Raw genomic sequence first — 20,511 nt, 5'->3', positions numbered from 1 at the left:
CTAGAAATTAGTACTGGAGGCTTGGTTTGAGTTGGAGAGGGCTACATGTTTAGTATGAAATACACAACACATATTTAGTATTTCTTTTCTTTTTTTTAAATATTATTTACTGATTTATACGAGTACATGGTAGCTGTCTTCAGACACACACCAGAAGAGGGCATCAGATCCCATTACAGATGGTTATGAGCCACCATATGGTTGCTGGGAATCGAACTCAAGAAGAGCAAGCAGTCAGTGCTCTTAATGGCGGAGCCATCTCTCTAGGTCATATTTAATATTTCAAACCATTTTAAGTGTACAGTGTGCTCAGCAGCATTAGGCTTGTTCAAATGTTTGTGCGACCATGGCTGTCATCCCTTCCCGAATGTTCTATTTTGCCTAATGTGTATTAAGACTTTTCCTGAGGAAACACAACACACACATCTACTCACTCCAGATAGAGAGGCCATAGACAGACCAAAGTACGGATACTACTAAGGTCCAACTTGGTGAACCATGTGTTTTATTGGGGTTACTTACAGGAATATGTGTGTGTGTGTGGGGGGGGTTATTTACAGGAACAAAAATGAAGTCTCTAAGACAGCTGCATCACCAAAGCCCACCGCAGCATGGGTGACAGCTCACAAAGCTGGGAAGCTGGAGCGCACAGTCAGCCAGCAGACAACTCAACAGGTTGAATACTGAGAAAGATGAGGGATCAGCTCCCCTGTGCTTAGGAGAGGAGCTTAGGAGAAAGTCTCTTCCTGGGCCGTGTTTCGAGGTTCCTTGGAGAGTGTGAATTCCTGAGTAGGTAGGCTTACCAAAGAAGTGACATTTCAAACAGTCTCCATGTACGAGTGGGAGTTTCTGCAATAGAGAAGCAGAAAGTGGAAATATAGTCAGGGTCAGACCATAGATCTCTTTGGGGAACCGTAAAGCAGTGTAGCGTGGTCCCTCCGACTGTGGTGAATAGTTTTGGAAAAGAAGCCCTGAAGGCCCCAGTCAGGAGCCTGGTTTTCATCCTCGGGTGAATGGAGAGCCCCAGCATGGCTTTAAAGTAGGAGAGGGCCACGTGGAGCTTTGAGTTTGCACACTCACTCTGGCTTGCAGCATGGGGAGGCGAATCTAGTGGCGTCCACGCAGGAAGGGGAGCTGGACTGGACTGCAGACGGGGCTGTATCAGTGGGGAGAGTCAGTGGAATGGCAAGAGGAGGGGATGAAGTGGGTAAGGGAAGACTGAGAGGGTACAGGCTCTGTGCGAGCGCAGGAGCAGCGCACTCTGAGCTGGGTGAGGCTGTCTACTGAGAAACCCAACAAGAGTCAGGTTATGGGGCCAAGAGCCTGCCCCAAAGGACTCTGGGCCTCCACCCTTGAAATGAGAACCTGATGCCCGGCCTTTAGGGATTAAGAAAGTCCCCAATCTAGGTACAGTTTGTCCATGTCCATGTGCCAGTGGCCACTGAGGTGGGCAGTGAACCCTTGCCTAGCTTCTCCATCCCTATCAAGGTCCTCTCCATGACCCCTAGTGACATGGCTGAGGTCATAGAACAGACATCCTCTGCAGAGCACCGCTAAGGGGACTTTACAATCCTCTAGAGACCCACAGTTTGGGAGAGTGGCAGTCCCCTCTGAGTAGTTCCTCGCCTTTGGATCCTCCCGCCAGGGGAAGTGGGACTTCTTCTTTCAGGACATGAATGTCAGGCTTGGTAGTGACTAAGAGGTGCCTGAACTAGTGGGTGGAGAGAGCGCTTAAATATCAGACCTTCCTGCCATCTGGTCATTAGACACCTGACGAGGACACATAACATCATGGCTACCCTGCGTGTCCCACTCCTGGTGGCTCTCGTCCTTCTTGCTGTGGCAATTCAGACCTCTGATGCAGGTGAGGCTGGGGAGTAGGAGGGTGAACACCAGAGAATCTGGAAAGAGTCCAAGAGTGAGTCTGCCACTGGACTCACTTTGGCTTTGGGCTAACTCTGGCACTTCCGTGGGCCAGCTCTATTACTTCTCAAAACCCAGATATACACATTTATAAAGTGGGTCGCTAGGAAGGCTTGGCTTTTAGGATCTGCCAATTGGTTGGTGGTATCTTGATGGGGATCTTGCTGCCCACATAGCTCAAATATAGGGTCCCTGGGAGTGGATAGAGAGCCTGCAAGGTACCAGGCTTGAGTCAGGGAAGGTATCACCTCTCTTAAAATCTGCCCCCCCACCCCAACACCCAAGGTCTGCTCTGGAGCCTGTGGTGGATACAGGGTCCATACCCCTCCTTCCCACCATAGTGTCAACACTTCTGCTTTGAGTCGGGCAGGAGAGGGGACACGGTGAGGCAACTACAACCAACCAATCAAGTGTCTGGAGAGCCTCCGTGTAGCCAAGCCCCTACGGAATTGGTATTCCTCCACGGGCCTTGGAGATGACAGATGACTAGGGTCAGTCAGGGACAGAGTGGGACTTGAACCAGGTCAGTATCATGACTGTCACATGTCTGAGTCTTGATTCTGACTCTGCTACAGTCTCACCATGACCTTGGATGCTCGCCTTCGCTCGGCTTCTCTGATGTAGCCTCACCAAGGCGCTGAGAAGAGGAAGGCATAACTCTAATTCTGTGTGGTATACATGGGGGGTAGGTGGGTCTGCCGTAGGGCTGAGTACTCCACAAGATCCTGGGAAGCTGGTGCTATTGTCCACAGACTGACCCAAGGTGAGCATGAGGCTCTTCCTGGCTCAGACAGAGGTACAGGACCCATTTAGAAGCCTGTTGATATTTAGTCTTTCTGAATCCACTTCCTGGAGCTGACTGTCCCCAGACATTGGACCTTTAGTGGCATCTCAGAGACTCCCCAGGCTAGGGTGATGATCCCTAGAAGATATCCATCAGTGTGGAAGAGAATTTTACTCCTATAGGTCAGCCTGTGGTCAGGGCTAAGGCTGAAGCTGGCCTCTCTGTGCTCCAGCTAATATCCCCTGGGTACCCTTCCTCCAGGTCCCTATGGTGCCAATGTGGAAGACAGTATCTGCTGCCAGGACTACATCCGTCATCCTCTGCCATCACGTTTAGTGAAGGAGTTCTTCTGGACCTCAAAATCCTGCCGCAAGCCTGGCGTTGTGTGAGTAGGGAGCTGGGGCTTCAGAACCTTGGAGGAAGAGCCTGACAAGTATGGCCCAAGGGTAGGCAGGATGTATCAAACTCCAACTCAAGAAGGCTTGGCTGGATGGGATGACTCAGCCAGGCTTGGGTTTTCGGAATCCCAGAATGATGGTATTATTCCATCGATATTGTTGAACATCTGTGACATGACAGAGCTGAGGATGATGGCTGAATAAATAGGTACCACCCAGCATGGCATGTATCTGCTTCCCATCACCACAGGCTATTGGCGATGGGAAGCAATGTTAGTTGTAGGGGTACAAACAGCATTCCTAGAGCCAAACCTGCCAAGACATTCTGGGTCCTCCCAGTGCTCTGGAATTCTTCGAGGTAGCCATTTCAATCAGAGACATACTATTAAGAGCTGATACCCATAGATGGCTGCCCATGTGCCCAGGCTAATTTGAATACTACCCTTGTGATTCATTCAATCTTTAAAGCAATTCTACAAGGAGGTTAACCCACGTCGTAGGTGAGACCCAGGCTCAGCAAAGGGAAGAGAACCTAGGCTCAGCAAAGGAAGAGAAACTAGGCTTAACAAAGGGAAGAGAACCTAGGCTTAGCAAAGGGAAGGGGATCTAGGCCTAGCAAAGGGAAGGAGGATCCAGGCTCAGCAAAGAAAAAGGGACCCAGGTTCAGGAGTTTCCCTTTCCCCTTTTTCCAGGACTCAGGCTCAGCAAAGGGATCCCAACCTAGGCTCCAGCAAGGGGCAAGCAGTCGTAGTCTGTCTGGTTTCCTTGCACACTGAGGAGGTGGCATGAGCTTAAGGGTCTCTTTAGCATCACAGGGCAGCTACAACAAGTGGAAGTCACAGAGCTCATGACCTTTTATTTACTCAGGAGATGCTCCGTGAAGGACAGACACTAGTGATCCATTGACTCTGAGCCCAAAGGGATTCTAGAAAGAATATGGCTTGACAGATGGAAAGACAGATGCACAGGGTGGGACCAGCCTTGGGTAAACTGCCCTAAGAAGCCAAATTCGGGCAGGCCATGGTGGCCCACACCTTTAATCCCAGGACTCAGGAGGCAGAGGCAGATGGCTCTCCATGAGTTCAAGGCCAACCTGGTCTACATAGTGAGTTAGCAAGGTCTGCATGGTGACACCTTGTCTCAAAAACAAAAACAAAAACAAAAACAAAAGGACAGGCTCAGGTTGTTATTGCCCTTGGGCTCTGCTCAGTAGTCAGTGATGCAAGGACAGGTTAGGTATGTGGGGAGCCAGCAGCTCTCAGCTGTATGGCCGGACTCTTAGGAAGCTACGATGGAATGGCAGCAGAGACCTCACCACCAGCCGGCCTGTACCCACCTTGCTAACTTCAGCTTCAGTGCCCATAGCTGGCCCCACTTGCTTCAGGTTTCCCTTGGGTCACACTTTGTTGGGTGTCTTAGTTTCTTTTCTAATTGCTGTGCCAAATGACTGAATTCTGGCAAGAATGACTTAGCGGAGAAAGAGAGTGTTTCAGCACACAGTTCAAGGTGCAGGGCATCACAGCAGGGAAGTTGAGGCACTGGGAACTGAAAGCAGCTCGTCACATGTCATCCATGCTCAGGAAACAGAGGGATGGATGCAAATGCTCAGCTTGCTCTCTCTACTTTATACCATCCAGGATCTACCGCCCAGGGAAGAGCCCCACCACAATTAAGATGGGTCTTCTCTCATCACTTAAAATAAGATAATCCCCACAGGGACACCCAGAGGTCTCCCTAAGGGATCCTAGATACTGCCAATTGGCAGTTAACACTACCATCCCAGGCAAACCTGTTTCTCCACCAGATGCTCTGGGACTCTCAAAGAGGCCTGGGAGGGATCTCTTCAAAGTCACAGTCCAGCTCCGACCCTAGACATATTTTACTCCTTCTTTTTTCTTTTTTTAAGATTTATTTATTATATGTAAATACACTGTAGCTGTCTTCAGACACACCAGAAGAGGGCATCAGATCTCATTACGGATGGTTGTGAGCCACCATGTGGTTGCTGGGATTTGAACTCAGGACCTTTGGAAGAGCAGTTAGTGCTCTTAACCACTGAGCCATCTCTCCAGCCCCTTACTCCTTCTTTTATTCAGCCAAATTTCTTCACATCTGTGGGTAGAACAGACGTACAGGGACAGGGAGCACAGGGACATGGGACATAGAGTGGTTGCAAGAATTAGAGATGGGAATGAGAGACTGCTCAGTCAGTAAAATGTTTGCTGAGCAAGCCTGAGGATCCAAGTTCGGATCCTTAGCTCTCATGCAAACAAACAAACAAAACAAAACAAAACAAACAAACAAAAACCAGATGTGACATCATGTGCCTATACTCCCCATTCCTGAGGAAACAAAGATAGGAAGATTTCTCAGCCTTGCTGGCCAGCCAGTCTAGCTGAACTGGAGAGCTTCAAGTTCAAGGAACTGGTTTATTTTTTTGTTTTTTGTGGGTTGTTTTTTTTTTTAAAGTAAGATGGATAGCAAATGAGGGAGACACTCTATGTTGACCTCTGGTCTCTACATGCATGTGCACATTTCTCTCTCTCTGTCTCTCTCTCTGTCTCTCTCTGTCTCTCTCTCTCTGTCTCTCTCTGTCTCTCTCTGTCACACACACACACACACAGAGGAGAAGAAAAAGAAACCAATGTAAAACGTTAGGGTCATCTTCTGACGCAATTATATATAGCACCTGCTATGTGCTGTAGCCCTTAGTAGTGTCTGCTTTCTTGAGCAGGTCGGTATGTATCTAGACGGCTTCATCAAAATATCACACAGCTGAGCAGGGCCGTCAGCCCCATTTTACAGATATAGAAACTAGGGCCTAGAGAAGTTAGCTGACTTACTAACAAGGAGCAAAACTAGAAAGCAATCCAGATAGGTAGGCTGGAAGGTAGGTCCATACTTTCAGCAGCAGGCCTGCTAATGCTACAACTTTCTTCTTTACATCTCTTCCAGTTTGATAACCGTCAAGAACCGAGATATCTGTGCCGATCCCAGGCAGGTCTGGGTGAAGAAGCTACTCCGTAAACTGTCCTAGGGAGGAGGACCTGATGACTATGGGTCTGGTGTGGTCCAGGGAGGCTCAGCAAGCCCTATTCTTCTGCCGTTCCAGCAAGAGCCTTGCCAACGACGCCACCTTTACTCACCTCCATCCCCTGGGCAGTCACTCTGTGAGGCTCTGGTCTCTATCCCTTCCAGCTCATCCCCCTTCAATGTGGCAGCTGGGAAACACATTCAGACCAGCCTTACCCAATGCCTACTCCCCACTGCTTTAGATGAGACCAGGGTCCTTGTTTTGATGCCCTGATCCTATGATGCCTTCCCCGTCCCCAGCCTTGGCCCTCTTCTCTTCTTGCATGTAGGAAAGGCCCATAGGTTTCAAATATGAGCTACCTAGTTCCCTTTCTGGGGGGTTTCTAATACCCAGAATGTTTTTCCTGCTGCAGGCTCCTATCCAGTACCACACACCTCCCAAGTTCCTATCAGTCCCAGTGGGCATCCACCAAGCCCCAAACGTCAGACTTCCTTGGCCTCCACCTACTTTCAGTAGAATTCTGGGAGTTTCAGGCTGGTCCACCAGGCCCCCCAGGGTTAGGCCAAGGTCCCCACCAGAGCTCCTCCTGTTTCTTGGTCTGCAGCACAGGGCAGGGAGCACAGGAGCAGGCTCAGAATCAGATTTCTTAAAGGAGCTGCAGACTCCATCAGTAAAAGGAATCTTTCTCCCATCCCTGAATATCAGGCAGTTTTCTGTCAACACAGAGACTCGGGTTGTTAGAAAGGGCCTATGTAGATCAACTGTGAAACCCTAAATTTACCAAGAATCAACTTCCACCCCTCTTCAACCACATGATAGGGTCTTTTACTTTCTCTGCCCCACTCGACCTTTGACTCCTTGCCTGTGTAGCTGATAGTCGAAGTCATGCTATGGTGTCAGTGACTGCCACACTTTGTTTGGTATTATAAGCTATAGTTATATTTATATAGGAAAGAGAATAAATATATGTGAGGCCAAATAGACGAACTGGAGAGTTTTAGGATCTGGGGGCAGGAAGGGCCATACAAAGTGATACCTCAGAAAACAGACGGTTGTGGGAGCTGCAGCCAGTGGCAGAGTTAACTTAAAGAACTTAGTTGAAATTATTCTTGAGTGGCTGAGGCCAAGACAAGAATATAGAGCCCATTCTTGCTTCCCTGGAGACAACAGCGGTCCCAGGGGAAGGAACAAACCTTCTTGCTCCTCTGGAGGGAGCATGGCCTGGCTTAGCCGAGTGACTGGACTGTGTGAGCTTGGGGGCATCGCTTTTCCTCTCTGAGCCTCAGCTGACAGCATATGGGACCACAAAGGGCTTGATCCAAATCACAGGGATTGACAGTGCCAGCCACAGCTGTGTCCAGGGCTCCTGTCCTCCCAGAAGGAGCATCTGGACGACCAGGGCCACCACTAGTGCTACTTTGCTCACTGCCCATGCATGTCCTGAGGGTCCCTCCCCCTCCTCTCCTACTTCTGGGAAAATAAATGCTCACCAATAATACCTGGCTTGGTTCCTTGTCATCTGTGTTGCTGTGAAATAGAGCGGGGCCTTCCTTTACCCAGACCTGCCCTCCTCCAGGGTCTGACCCCTCCATGGAGAAGGAAGGTTTGTGGGATGGTGGGAAACGGGGTGTGCACCTGTTGTACCTTGTGTCATTGGTGGCTTTCCTTAGTGGCTGAGGGAGATTTTTTTTTTAAAGATTTATTTATTTATTATATGTAAGTACACTGTAGCTGTCCTCAGATACTCCAGAAGAGGGCGCCAGATCTCGTTACGGATGGTTGTGAGCCACCATGTGGTTGCTGGGATTTGAACTCTGGACCTTCGGAAGAGCAGTCGGGTGCTCTTACCCACTGAGCCATCTCACCAGCCCTGAGGGAGATTTTATAATCCCTTTCTTGTGTTCTTGATTCTAAAGCCAGAACCGTGTGCCTGAAGCTGCCAAGTTCTGCTGCTTGCTGGGGCTGGAACACGGCCCCCTCATTCAAACATATATATATGTATATTTGAATAAGGGAATAAACCTTCTTGCTCCTCTGGAGGGAGCGTGGCCTTGCTTAGCCGAGTGACTGGATTGTGTGAGCTTGGGGGCATCCTTTTCACACCACCCAGGAAACAAAAAAGGACCCTTCAAGTTCAATGTCTTTGTGTTTTCTTGAGTGTAAACTCCACTGGCTGGCATCCTGAAGGATATATGTGTGTGTGTGTGTGTGTGTGTGTGTGTGTGTGTGTGTGTATAACCAATTTGCTCTGTTTTTCAATGTTTCCTTCATTGCCTAAGCTTGCCTATCCCGGAACTCACTCTGTAGACCAGGCTGGCCTCAAACTCCAGAGATCCACCTGCCCCTGCCTCCATAGTGCTGGCATTAGAGGTGTGTGCCACCACACCTGGCTCTAAACTTTTCTTTAATTCCTTTTCCCTGGCTGGGATCTTGTCCTGTGGTCACCACTCCCTTTATTCCAGTTAGCACTAAGCTTTTTTTTTTTTAAAAAAAAAAATGTTTATCTCCTTGAACACAGGACGTAGCTCCACTTTACTTCCTGGTGCCCCCTTTCCCCCCAAATTGTACATTTTGTATTTTACCTTGCTCAACCTGCTCCTCTTCATTATAGATCTTCAGAACACCAACAACCGCACAATAGAGTCCGTCCTAGGCTGTTTTAAGATTTCCTCTGCCAGTGGAATTGATCCAAAAACTCTTCAATTGAGCCTCAGTCAGATTTTTCTGGACAAAGGCTAAAGGTAGCCACATTCTTACTCAAAATATCACAAGGACAATCTCGAGGCCACATACAAATATTCTTCTCCTCTGAAATCCTCTGAGCCAGGCCCGCGCGGTTCAAAGCACCCTCCGCACCTCTGTTTCTCCATGTCCCCACTAGGACGGGTCATTAAGCTCCGGTTAAAGCCTTCAACTGCTTTCCTAATCCAAAGTCTCAAAGACCACATCCCTCCTGATAAAGACATGGCCAGGCCTATCACAGCAACATTCCAGTCCCTGGTACCAACTTCCGCCTCAGCATTTCTACTGCTGTGAAGAGATACCATGGCCAAAACTACTCTTATAAATGAAACTGGGGCTGGGTTACAGTTTGGAGGTTCAGTCTGTTATTGTCATAGCGGGAAGCATGGTGGCACACAGGCAGACATGGTGCTGGAGAGGTACCTGAGAGTTCTACATCTGGATTCATTAGCAGTAAAAAGAGAGAGTGACACTGGGTCTGGCTTGAGCACTTGAGACCTCAAAGCCTACCTCCAGTGACACATTTCCTCCAAGAAGGCCAAACCACCAATAAAATAATGCCACTTCCTATGACTCTATGGGAGCCATTTTCATTCAAACTAGCACACACACACACACACACACACACACACACACACACACACCTTTCACACCACCCAGGAAACAAAGAAGGACCCTTTGAGTTCAATGTCTTTGTATTTTCTTGAGTGTAAACTCCACTGCCTGGCATCCTGAAGGGCTCTGGTAGGCATGGCCAACATGGCTCTGGCAGATCTTACCCTTCCCCATTCCCTCTGCCTTGCTAAAAACCCATTAGATTTCATTCCTAAAGCTACCTACCAAGGTCTATCCCCCCATTTGACCAACCCCTTCTCCTGAGGCTGAGGCCCAGCTATCAAAGTCTTGAAATCTCAAAATCAAAAGCCCCCCTTTGGCTGCCCTAATTAACATGCCCAATTAAATTAAACACCTCATCCTAACTAGGGGGTTTCCCCTTTCTTTTTATAAACTTCCATTTGCCTACAGGCCATGTCTGTTTCTTCTCTATCCAGAGGCAGTCCTTTGTCCCTCCCAGGCAAACATTCCTTCCCCCTCTCCCTTGCTCCTCTCCTTTTCTCCCTCATCCTCCCTCTCCTATCTTTGTCTCTTGTTCCCTGTTATTTATCCCTCTGCGGCAAATAAATCCCCTTTGTGCTGAGAACTTGAGAACTTGGTCTTAAGGTGTCCTGGGCAGACTCTGCCTCTTAAGCTTCCCTTCCTACAGCTACCTTGTGGATTTCAGTACAGATAACCAACAATGATAATACTAACATATCTAAAACATTTATCTCTTTTTATGGACTTGAAGATTATTATTATTATTATTATTTATTTATTTATTTATTTATTTTGGTTTTTCAAGACAGGGTCTCTCTGTATAGTCCTGGCTGATCCTGGAACTCACTCTGTAGACCAGGCTGGCCTCCAACTCAGAAATCCACCTGCCTCCACCCCTCGAGTGCTGGGATTAAAGGTGTGCGCCACCACGCCCGGCTGAACTTGAAGATTCTTATAGGCAGCAAAAATCAACTTGAATCCACTTCTCACAGATCAAAAGGACTCCTGCCAACCAACAGCCTGTTCCCCCACCTGTCTACTCCTAAAGGTGGGTCTCTCCCCCTCTCCCTGGTCTCAAGCCTCTCCTCTCCTAACTACTAGGACCATAAACCTAAAAGTTTCAGATGTATACCCATGTATCCCCCTAAACTCCTTAAAGACAGAGACTTTACTTCTGTCTCTAGTCTGTCTGTCTCTCCCAGCAGATTTTAAATCAACTACAACCTGCTCCAGCAACTTGCCAGCCTCAGCTCTTTCCCCAGAATCTACATCACAGTCCAGCCTCACAGACTACCTCAGATGGTCCCACAGAGCTTGGACAACAAGTAAGGCAGCCTGTTCTACTTGGCCTTGACCGACATTCCAGCTTCCTTGAGTCCCTAATAACAACACCCCAGTGTTTGCAGGAAGCAACCAGCGAAAACAGTGCCCACTTACCCAACACCTAATGACCCAATGGTAAAAAGGAAAGGCGAGACTGAAGGGCTCTGGCAGGCCAGAGCATGGCAAACATAGCTCTGGTAAGTCTTATCCCTTCCCATTCCCTCTTTCTTGCTAGACTAATTATGTTCCTAAAGCTACCCGCCAAGGTCACTCTATTTGGCCAATCCCTCCTCCTGGGGCTAACCACTAAGGTTCAGTTAGCAAAGTATTGAAGTCCAGCAGTCAAAAATCTCCCTTTTGGACACCTTAATTAACTGGCCCAATCAAAACAAACCAACTCATCCTAACTTGGGATTTCCCCTTTCCCTTTATAAACTCATTTGCTCACAGGCCATGTCTGTCTCTTCTCTATCCAGAGGTAGTCCTTTGTCCCTCCCAGACAAGCATCCCCTCCCCCTCTCCCTTGTTCCTTTCCTCTTCTCTCTCATCAGTCTCCTGTCTTCATCTCTTATCCTCTGCCCTTTGCCTCCCTGGGGCAGATAAATCTCCTTTGTGCTGGGAGCTTGGTTTTGGTGTGTCCTGTGTGGACTGTGGACCTTTCACATCCTGTCAGTCCTTGTTCCCTTCATGACCGCTTCACTGGACTCTCTAAGCCGTAGCTGCAGATACAGAGCACTTACCAGGAAGAAGCAAGAATCTGGAGGCACACACAAGGAAGCTGGCAGATGCAAGGCTTCTTTTTGCAGAGGTACCAAGGTGCTCTGCCCCCTGAGCCTCAGTTCTCTACACATGAGTGAGAATCTGGTAAGACAAGAAGATCCAGGCCACCAACCCAATAACAAAGTAGACACAGTGTCTGCAGTGACAGGAGCGGAGACACAGCTCTGGGCTGGTGCTCACAGCAGCCTGAAGAGTTCCTTTTAGAGACCTCTACTCCGGTGAAACCAGATCCTCGCCTCTGGCACAGAAAAGAATTTTTAGGACAAGATGGCATGGAGCGAACTTGGAGTTGACTCAAAGGCATTTAATAGATTTCGAAGCAGGGGTCAATATCGAGGAGCTCAAGGGGAAAGGGAAAGCCAAGCATACAGGTTGGGGTTCTCAAAGACAGCTCCCCTGTCCCCACCACATTGTCTTTATAATATCTACCAGCCTGATGAATTTTGAAGCTTTATTTTCCAAAGGGTGGCTAAGGAACCCAGATGGGATCCCAGGATGGTTCCTGGGGAGCAGAACCACTATTGATAAGTCTCAGTCACCCCGAACAAAGTTTGAGGTTTCCAAAGACCATCTAGGAGCGGGGATAAACCTTTCCCCAGGTCATAGACACTCAGGTCTCCTGCTTGTTCTCTGCTGTGTTAACACACAAAGTGTGTCAGGAAGAAACAGTGTTTCTATGTTAACTCCACACATCAACGTAAAAGCGCCAGCAAGAGACTTCACCGAGACTCTAGACTGAGGCTTCTTTCCCTTCCTGTTTCCTTCCATAATCTTTCCTGTCTTGTCTTAAGGACTTGAAGAGACCTTTCTCCACAGAAGATACTCAGGTGGCCAAGAAAACATAGAAAAATATGCTTACTCAAAAAACCAAAAAAAAAAATAAAAAAAGAAAAAAAGAAAAAAGAAAAAAAGAAAAAGAAAAAAAAAGAAAAGAAGAGAAAAGAAAAGAAAAAAAAAGAAAAGAAAAATATGCCATTGGGGGAAATGCAAATAAAACCCACAGAAAATACAACAGGAAACCTAAAAGGTAACAAGTATAGGCAAGAACGTGCAGACCTGTGAACTCCTGGGCACAGGTGCTTGGAGTACCCACTGCTGCAGCGGCTGTTTAAAACACTGGCTGTTCTTCCAAAACCAAATGATGGAGCCATGCGACCCCACAGGTTAGCCTGTGGGTAATATGTATACACGCCAAGGGGATGGCTATACATTCATGTTCATTGTAACCCTCTGCCACTGTCAACAGATGGACATAACCTCAGCATCCATCAGCAAGGATGTAAGCAGATGAGGCTCAGCCACGGTGGAGTATTAGTCAGCATTTGTAACTTATATATTTTTATTTTATGTACATTGGTGTTTTGCCTGTCTGCATGTCTGTATGAAGGTGTCAGGAGTTGTGAGTCACCATGTGGGTGCTGGTGAATTGGAACCCAGGTCCTCTGGAAGCACAATCATAACTACTGAGCCATCTCTCCAGCCACCTTTTGTGTGTTACACGGTTTCCTTACATATCCCTGACTGTCCTAGAACTCTTTCTGTAGACCAGGCTAGCTTCATACCCAGAGATCTGCTTGGATTGCCTCCTGAGCCATGGACCACCACTGCTGAGCTATGATTACTCAGCACTTAAAGAGGGGAATTCTGACTCATGCTATTACATACATGAATTTTCAGGACATTCTAGTCACAAGAATAAACACTGTATTTTTCTTTCGTTGTTGCTCATCTCCCCACCCCCCACCCCGCCTCCCCGCAGACTGGTGATGGACCAAGAACTCATTCTTGCAAGGCTTACCACAGACCTAGAATGTCAGAGTCATCAAAAATCTCAAAATGTGAGTAAGATTGTGGCAGAAATTAATGAAATAAACATAAGGAATCAATGAAGCAAAGAGTCGATTCTTTAAAAAGAAGAGACTGGCAAACCCTCAGCCTATTAATCAGAGGAACGGTAGGGAAGACACAGGCCTACAAAATCTGAGGCGAAAAAGGAGACGTCACCACAGGAGATTCAGAAAACCATAAGGGTGTGTTTTAAGATTTGTATGCATTGAAACTAGAAGGCTAATGGCTAGACCTTCTAGTGTACGGCTTTCTAGTTGGATATGATCCTACCAATGATACCAAAGGTCTACAACAAGCAACGAGATTACAGTGATAATTTTTAAAAATTTCCCAAATGAGAAAAGGCCAGGGCCAGATGAATTCAGTAGAAAATTCTACCAAGTCTTCAAAAAAGAAGAACAAATAACAATATCAAGTTATTCCATAAAACTGAAAACAAAGAGGGCCAGTAAGATAACTCACAATATAAAGATCCTTGTGCCAGCCAGCAACCAGACTTTGATCCCTAGAATCTACATAAAGGTGGTAAAAGAGGACTCAAAAGCTGTCCTCTGGCTTTTTTGTGCACCCACACCTCACACTAATAAATAAATAAAATTTAAATTTTGAAAAATAGGAAAGGAACACTTCAAATTCTTTTTAGGAAGCCAGTTTTCCTTGGATACCAAAACCAGATAAATACATGACAAACAGAAAATTATAGGCAAATCTCATCAGTGGCGATAGATGCAAAAAAAATCTGCATAAAATACAAACCAAATTCAACATCACATCAAAAAAGATTATTTACTGCAATCAAAGTGGCTTCATTCCAGACATGCAAGGATGGTTCTACACAGAGAAATCAATAAATATAATTCATCACATAAATGAACTCAAAGATAGATATCACATGTTCATCTCAACAGAGGCAGAAAATGACTTTGACAAAATCTAACATCCCTTCACAATAAAAGCCCTGAAGGGACCAGGGAGAGAAAGAATATATTTTAAAGTGATAAAGCTTTTATGTGACAAACCTAAATGCACTATCATGGTAAATACAAGAAGATCAAGAGGAGGAGGAGGAAGGAGAGGAAGAGGAAGAAGTGGAGGAGGAAGAGCAAGAGAAGGAGGAAGAGGAGAAGGAAGAAGAGAAAGCCAAAACATTCCCTACTAAGCTCAGGAAATAAAATGAAGGCATCCCCACTCACTTCTATCCAATATAAAGCTTGAAGTCTTAGCTACAGCAACAAGACAGCAGAAGGAAGTAAAAAGGAGTGCAAATAGGAAAGAAAGAAGACAAAGTATATTTGCATATGATACGATTTTGTGTATAAGAGACCCCAGAGATTTCAAGGAAAATGAGCTGGTAAACATTTTCTACAAAATTAACATCCTCAAACCACTAGCCTCCCTAAAACCCAAAGACAAACATACTGAAGTAAATCAGAGAATAATCTCATCCTTCATAATGGTTAGGAGGGAAGAGGCAGGAAGCTGGAGAGATTCCTTTCGAAGTTGGACTGAATGCTTTTTTTTTTTTTTTTTTTTTTTTTTGCATTGTGGTATGGTTACAAGCCTACCCAGGGAATACCAGGGAATAGAATGTGGTGATTGGAATAAGGATCACCCCACAGGCTCATATATGGGAATGCTTAAGTCATCCATGCTTAGACACTTCTCGAGAAAGATTAGGAGAGAAAGTGTGTCCCTGGGGTTGGGCTTTGAGGTTTCAAAAGTCAAAGCCAGGCCCAGTGTCTCCCTCTTCCTGCTGCCTGTGGATCTGGATGTAGAATTCTCAGCTCCTTCTCCAGCACTGTGTCTGTGTGCTGCTGCCATGCTCCCCACCATGATGATAATGGATTAAACCTCTGAAGCTGTAAACAAGCCTCAATTAAATGCTTTTGTAAATAAGAGTTGCTGTAGGCAATAGAACTCTGGCTAAGACAAAGTGTTTAGCAGGGCTGAGGGTGTGGGGATGAGAGAAGATAATAAAGGATAAAAATGATCAAAATTGGACTTGGAGAGATGGCTCAGCAGTTAAAAGCACTAACTATTCTTCCAGAGGTTCTAAGAGCAATTCCCAGCCACCACATGGTGACTCACAACTATCTATAATGTGATCTGATCCCCTCTTCTGACATGCAGGTGTACATGCAGCTAGAGCACTCATACATGCTATGCACACTCCAGTAAAGTTTGCTTTGCAGGCCGAGAGGCCTGGGAGCACTCACAAGGCAGAGTTTCACGGAAACTCACCTCCTGGAACTTTGGCGTTCTCATAACCCATATACACATACCCTATCCCCGAGTTAGTCTGGTGTATGGATCCATGTGCTCTCTTTTAGTATAAGTGCCTTTTAAGATTGAATTCTGACATAGCTAAGCCTTCGCCAGTGTTCCAACATCCTAGAAAGTCCTTGAGCTGACCATGGGCTTGAAATTCAGTAAGAATGTTGCCTATTCAGTGACTAGACATGCCTCTAGTATTACACTGTCACTTAGAATAAAAGCCAAGTCGCTCTCGTATACAGGAATTTACGATGGTTTAGGAAGTAGATCAGGCTGTGGTTTTAGAGTATTGCATTATTCATAAGATGGTTAGCTAGAGTGGAACTCCCTTATTAGAACCATGGCTTGGGTGTGAAAACCCTTGCCCCAGAGTGTAAAGACCTCACACCTGGCTTCTAAGACTATGGCTGACCTTAGATAGAGCTGACTTTGTTCTAGTTGTTTTATTGCCCAGTTCCTGCCAGTCTCTGTGTTTACATTCCTTTGTTTTGTGTAAGAGACATTAAGCATCCTGTAACCTCCTTTGTACCTTGCATGTGTGTCACCTAACTTCCCTATTTTCTTCTGTATAAAAAGTTTGGGGGCTGGTGAGATGGCTCAGTGGGTAAGAGCACCCGACTGCTCTTCCGAAGGTCAGGAGTTCAAATCCCAGCAACCACATGGTGGCTCACAACCATCCGTAACAAGATCTGACTCCCTCTTCTGGAGTGACTGAAGACAGCTACAGTGTACTTACATATAATAAATAAATAAATCTTAAAAAAAAAAAAAAAAGTTTGATGCTCGATTTGAAAAATTACATTCAGATCCACACTCCCTTGTGTCGAGTCTGTCTGTCAATTCCTGCCGACTCCTTGCCCACCTGCGACTAGAGACCCATTCAACGCAGACAAAGGGACCCAGAGGGTCTGCGGCACATACGCATAAAATACATCATAAAAAACGGGGAGGGCTGGAGAGATGGCTCAGCAGTTAAGAGCACTGACTGCCCTTCCAGAGGTTCTGAGTTCAATTCCCAACAACCACATGGTGTCTCACAAAGATCTATAATGGGATCTGAAGCCCTCTTCTGGTGTGACTGAAGAGACAACTACATATAGTATACTCATATGTGTAAAATAAATAAATAAATCTTTTTAAAAAAAACCTAAAATGGTGGTCACAAGAGGCAGATAGAGGCAAGAGCCATTTGGGAAGAGAGAGTTCTGGATGTGGACAGCAATGGTCAGCCAGAGTAATGTGTTGGAAGCCTCTAAAAGAACCAGTTAAGGAATGAATGGAGTGCACGCAGAGGAAAGCCTGTGTAGAGGACACAGAGGTCAGACATTTCTAGAGGATGACAATGTGGAGGGTAGTGGGGCCAGGACCAAAACAGCCTCCGTGGACTGACCTGACTTGTGGACTCCTGCATCAGTCCGAGAGTGCTAAGACCAGGCCTGCATGTTCTAGCATGGTCACCTGCCAGGCTGGCTGAGGCTGAGATAGACTCACGTGTCTGGGAGAACAGACCAGAAACACTTCCAGATGGTGATCACAGATTCTGCAGAATGCCATAAGCACCGGGACGTAAAAGTGAGTGGGCTTGGCCAGCCACCAGAGGAGGCTGAGCAACTGAAGAACCAGATCAGACATGTTCAAAACTTGTGCACAGATGCAGCTCTTGCAGATCAGAAATGAGAGTGGTTCAGTGGGAACCATCCAGATGTGAACCAGGAGAACGCTGAGAGGACATCAGGCCAAGATTTATGCCAGGCACTGTGACACAGTCTCCAGACTCTATGCCAGTTCTTCTCAGAATGGAAAACTCACCATCTGGGACAGCTATACCACAAACAAGGTTCATGCCATTCCCCGGTGCTCTTTCTCGGTCATGACCTATACAGACACTCTTCCTGGGAAGTATGCAACCTGTGGTGGCCTGGATAACATCTGTTCCAAACTCCCTAAGGGAATGAGTGTGAGAGTCGTAAGCTGGCAGAACATGCAAATTATCTGTCCTGTTGCTGGTTCCTGGACAGCAATCAGAGTCACCAGCTCTAGAGATACTACATGTGTCCTGTGGGACATCAAGAAGACAGGCCAACAGACAACCACACTAATTTGACACACTGGACATGGCATGAGCCTGTCCTCCTGACACCAGACTGTTTGTCTCTGGTGCTTTCGATGCTTCAACCAAGCCTTAAGCCTTGGAATTTCTGATAAAGGATGTGCAGGCAGACCTTTCACACTTGATGTGAGTCTCACATCAATGCTGTCTGTTTCTTTCATAATGACAATGCCTTTGCCGCTGTCTCAGATGATGCTGTTTGACCTCCATGCAGACCAGGAGGAGCTCATGACCTACTCCCATGACATCATCTGTGGGATCACATTTGTATTCTTCCCCAAAAGTGGCCATTGCCTCCTTCTTGCTGGATACAACGGTGACTTCACCTGCAATGTCTGGGATGCTGACAGAGCAGGACACCACAACCTCATCCGTTGCTTGGGAGTGGCTGTAGCAACAGAATCCTGGGACGGTTTTCTCAAGATCTGGAGCTAAGACCACAGGTGGATGCCATGGTGACTGGAGGACCATTCCAACTTTGAAGAGGTATATAGCAATAGCTCATCCTGTCCCACTCAGACACCCATACCTCCCGTCAGAACTTCAAAAGGGCAAGAGCTCTTTTCCTTCACTTAATTCTGATGCCAAGAACACAACTTCCATTAAAAGAAGGATCTCTGTGCTGTAAACTAAAACAAGTTGTGCATTTCTTCTGGGACACTGTCTTTGGTTTCTTATTTGGATGAATTTTAAAGGGAAATGTTACAGTAAAATGTTAACCAGAAGGTAACCCGATTGTGAGAGTGAGACAGACACTCCTCTTGACCCAGATCCTGTTTTGTGGCACCCATGAAAAACCAGTTGAAGACTTGGTTTACTAGACCCTAGTAGTTTTAAATATCAAGTCATTTGTAGCAGGATTTTGGAAGTATTCACATTTTCTTCTTAAATGCACTTCTTTATGCTCAGCAGTTAAGAGAACCAGAGCTCACAATCCACAGAAGCACAGAGGGTGAGTATAGAGTGAAAGGCTAGAGAAAGTCAGATAGATCTCAGCAGGAAAGGGAAATAGAACAGATAATTATGGATGGATGGGGGGGGGCTGGAATGGGAGGATCAAGTAGAGACATGGAGGGAAGAGGGAGATGAGGGAGGTGTAGCAGTACCCAATTAATTAATCTATTCAAATTGATCCCAGTGGCAGCAGAGTTCCTTGCTATCCATCTTAATGTTTTGCATTCCTGAATGAAATATACACATACATAGCCTTTATATTTTGATATGTCTAAAATAGTCAATGGCTGGGACACTTCTTAAACTCTATGTGGCTAATCTACCTCCCTCTGATATCCTGAAGTTGTTACGTACTAAAATCTACATTTTATCTTTGTTGTCCTAGACCCAGTCAGGGCCCTTTTGGGGCCACTCTTCCCCAGCTCCTACATGGCAGCTGTGTTCTGTCCTGTTCCTTCTCAAGCGTGGCATCTCCTCTCCTCCACCTTCTCCACGAATCAGGATCTCCTCTTCCTTTCCCTCCTCAGTCCAGTCCCTTCCCTGGGAATCCTAAAAGTCCCGCCTCTGTCTCCCTGTCCAGCCATTGGCTGCTGGCAACTTTATTTTCCAATCAAAATCAACTGGGGGGCAGAGTGTCTGATGTATGGACATGTAGATTCTTGTGTAATTTTGGGGACCCAAATTAACATAATACAAACAGCATTAGACCTAGCCCAAGGCAGGAGGGAATACTGGGAAAGATAGCTAAAATTAAGGGGTATTTGAGGGGGTAGTATGGAAATCTAATACTGTTAGAAACTTGCTTAGAAAATATACCTATATGAAGGCAATCTAAGTGAAATTGTCAAATATGAGGGAGACAGAGTCCTAAACTAACTGTTCCTTGTCACCAAAGGAAGCATCTAGTACCAGAATTGGGTTACATCTAATTGAGTTGTTGGCCAAAGGGTTCCCATGGGGATGTTGCCAAGACTATAGGTTACTCTCCACAGACCAACAGCAAAGCCCTGTTGCTGAAGACAACACCTAACCAAACCAGTGAATATGGAGAACTTGAACCTTCATAGAACCTTCACACCTGTGGTCCAGGTTCTCGGTCCAGGAAGGTACTCAGCACCCTCTCAGAAGAGAAATATAAACACCAAGTCAGCAACAACCCCCTTATCCACAATGGTATCCTGACCACAAGATATTTTAGGCTTTGGTGGCCCAAAACTCATGGAAATAACCCACCAATAACTGATTTGACGTAAGGCCCACTCTACAAGATGGAATCTATACCCAACAGTTTGCATGAACAAGAACCAGAGATTAGATAGCACCAGGACCTAAGATAAAAGCCAAATACTATTGGTCAAAAAAAAAAAAAAGAGGGAAAATGTAGGGATAAAAATGAATGTCTTGTTCAGCCATCATCAGAGAGGCTTCCTCCTGCAGTGGATGTAACAAATACCAGAGACCCACAGGCAGGCATTACACAGAGGATGAGAGGCCTTGGAACGCTTAGCCTTAAATGAGAAGTCTCCATCAAATCCCTCCCCATCAAAGCTCAGGGGATCTAAGGAAGAGGAAGCAGAAAGAGTATAAGAGACGGGGCGAGGGGGTGTGTGGCATGGAGGACACCAAGAAGGCAAGATTCTTAACATGAGCAAAGCTCGTGTGAATTCACAGAGACTGAGGCAGCAGGCACAGGGCCTGCATGGGGCTGTACCAGCTTCTCTCTCTCTCTGTGTGTGTGTGTGTG

General features: G+C 46.4%; 1 protein-coding gene and 1 pseudogene across 1 annotated transcript; both read left to right on the top strand.

Annotated features, from left to right (window-relative positions):
• Positions 1-1,770: 1,770 nt before the first annotated feature.
• Positions 1,771-6,166, top strand: Ccl22 (C-C motif chemokine ligand 22). The gene is made up of 3 exons (XM_021170941.2): positions 1,771-1,864; positions 2,969-3,092; positions 6,061-6,166. The coding sequence occupies exons 1-3, from the start codon at positions 1,792-1,794 to the stop codon at positions 6,140-6,142; spliced, it is 279 nt and encodes a 92-aa protein (XP_021026600.1). The 5' UTR covers positions 1,771-1,791; the 3' UTR covers positions 6,143-6,166.
• An 11,061-nt stretch (positions 6,167-17,227) lies between these two features.
• Positions 17,228-18,248, top strand: LOC110300882 (guanine nucleotide-binding protein G(I)/G(S)/G(T) subunit beta-1 pseudogene; annotated as a pseudogene).
• The last annotated feature ends 2,263 nt before the right edge of the window (positions 18,249-20,511 follow it).

The sequence above is a fragment of the Mus caroli genome, unplaced genomic scaffold (genome assembly GCF_978045245.1).
Source record: "Mus caroli unplaced genomic scaffold, Mus_caroli_1 scaffold_10, whole genome shotgun sequence".
NCBI classification, from domain to species: Eukaryota; Metazoa; Chordata; class Mammalia; order Rodentia; family Muridae; genus Mus; species Mus caroli.
This window is presented reverse-complemented; position numbering and strand designations above follow the sequence as displayed.

Excerpts from the sequence above, each read along its gene's own strand:
- Ccl22 (XM_021170941.2), top strand. The coding sequence starts at position 1,792 with ATGGCTACCCTGCGTGTCCCACTCCTGGTGGCTCTCGTCCTTCTTGCT. Across the intron at positions 1,865-2,968 it reads AATTCAGACCTCTGATGCAG|GTCCCTATGGTGCCAATGTG; the intron begins GTGAGGCTGGGG and ends CCCTTCCTCCAG. Across the intron at positions 3,093-6,060 it reads TGCCGCAAGCCTGGCGTTGT|TTTGATAACCGTCAAGAACC; the intron begins GTGAGTAGGGAG and ends CATCTCTTCCAG.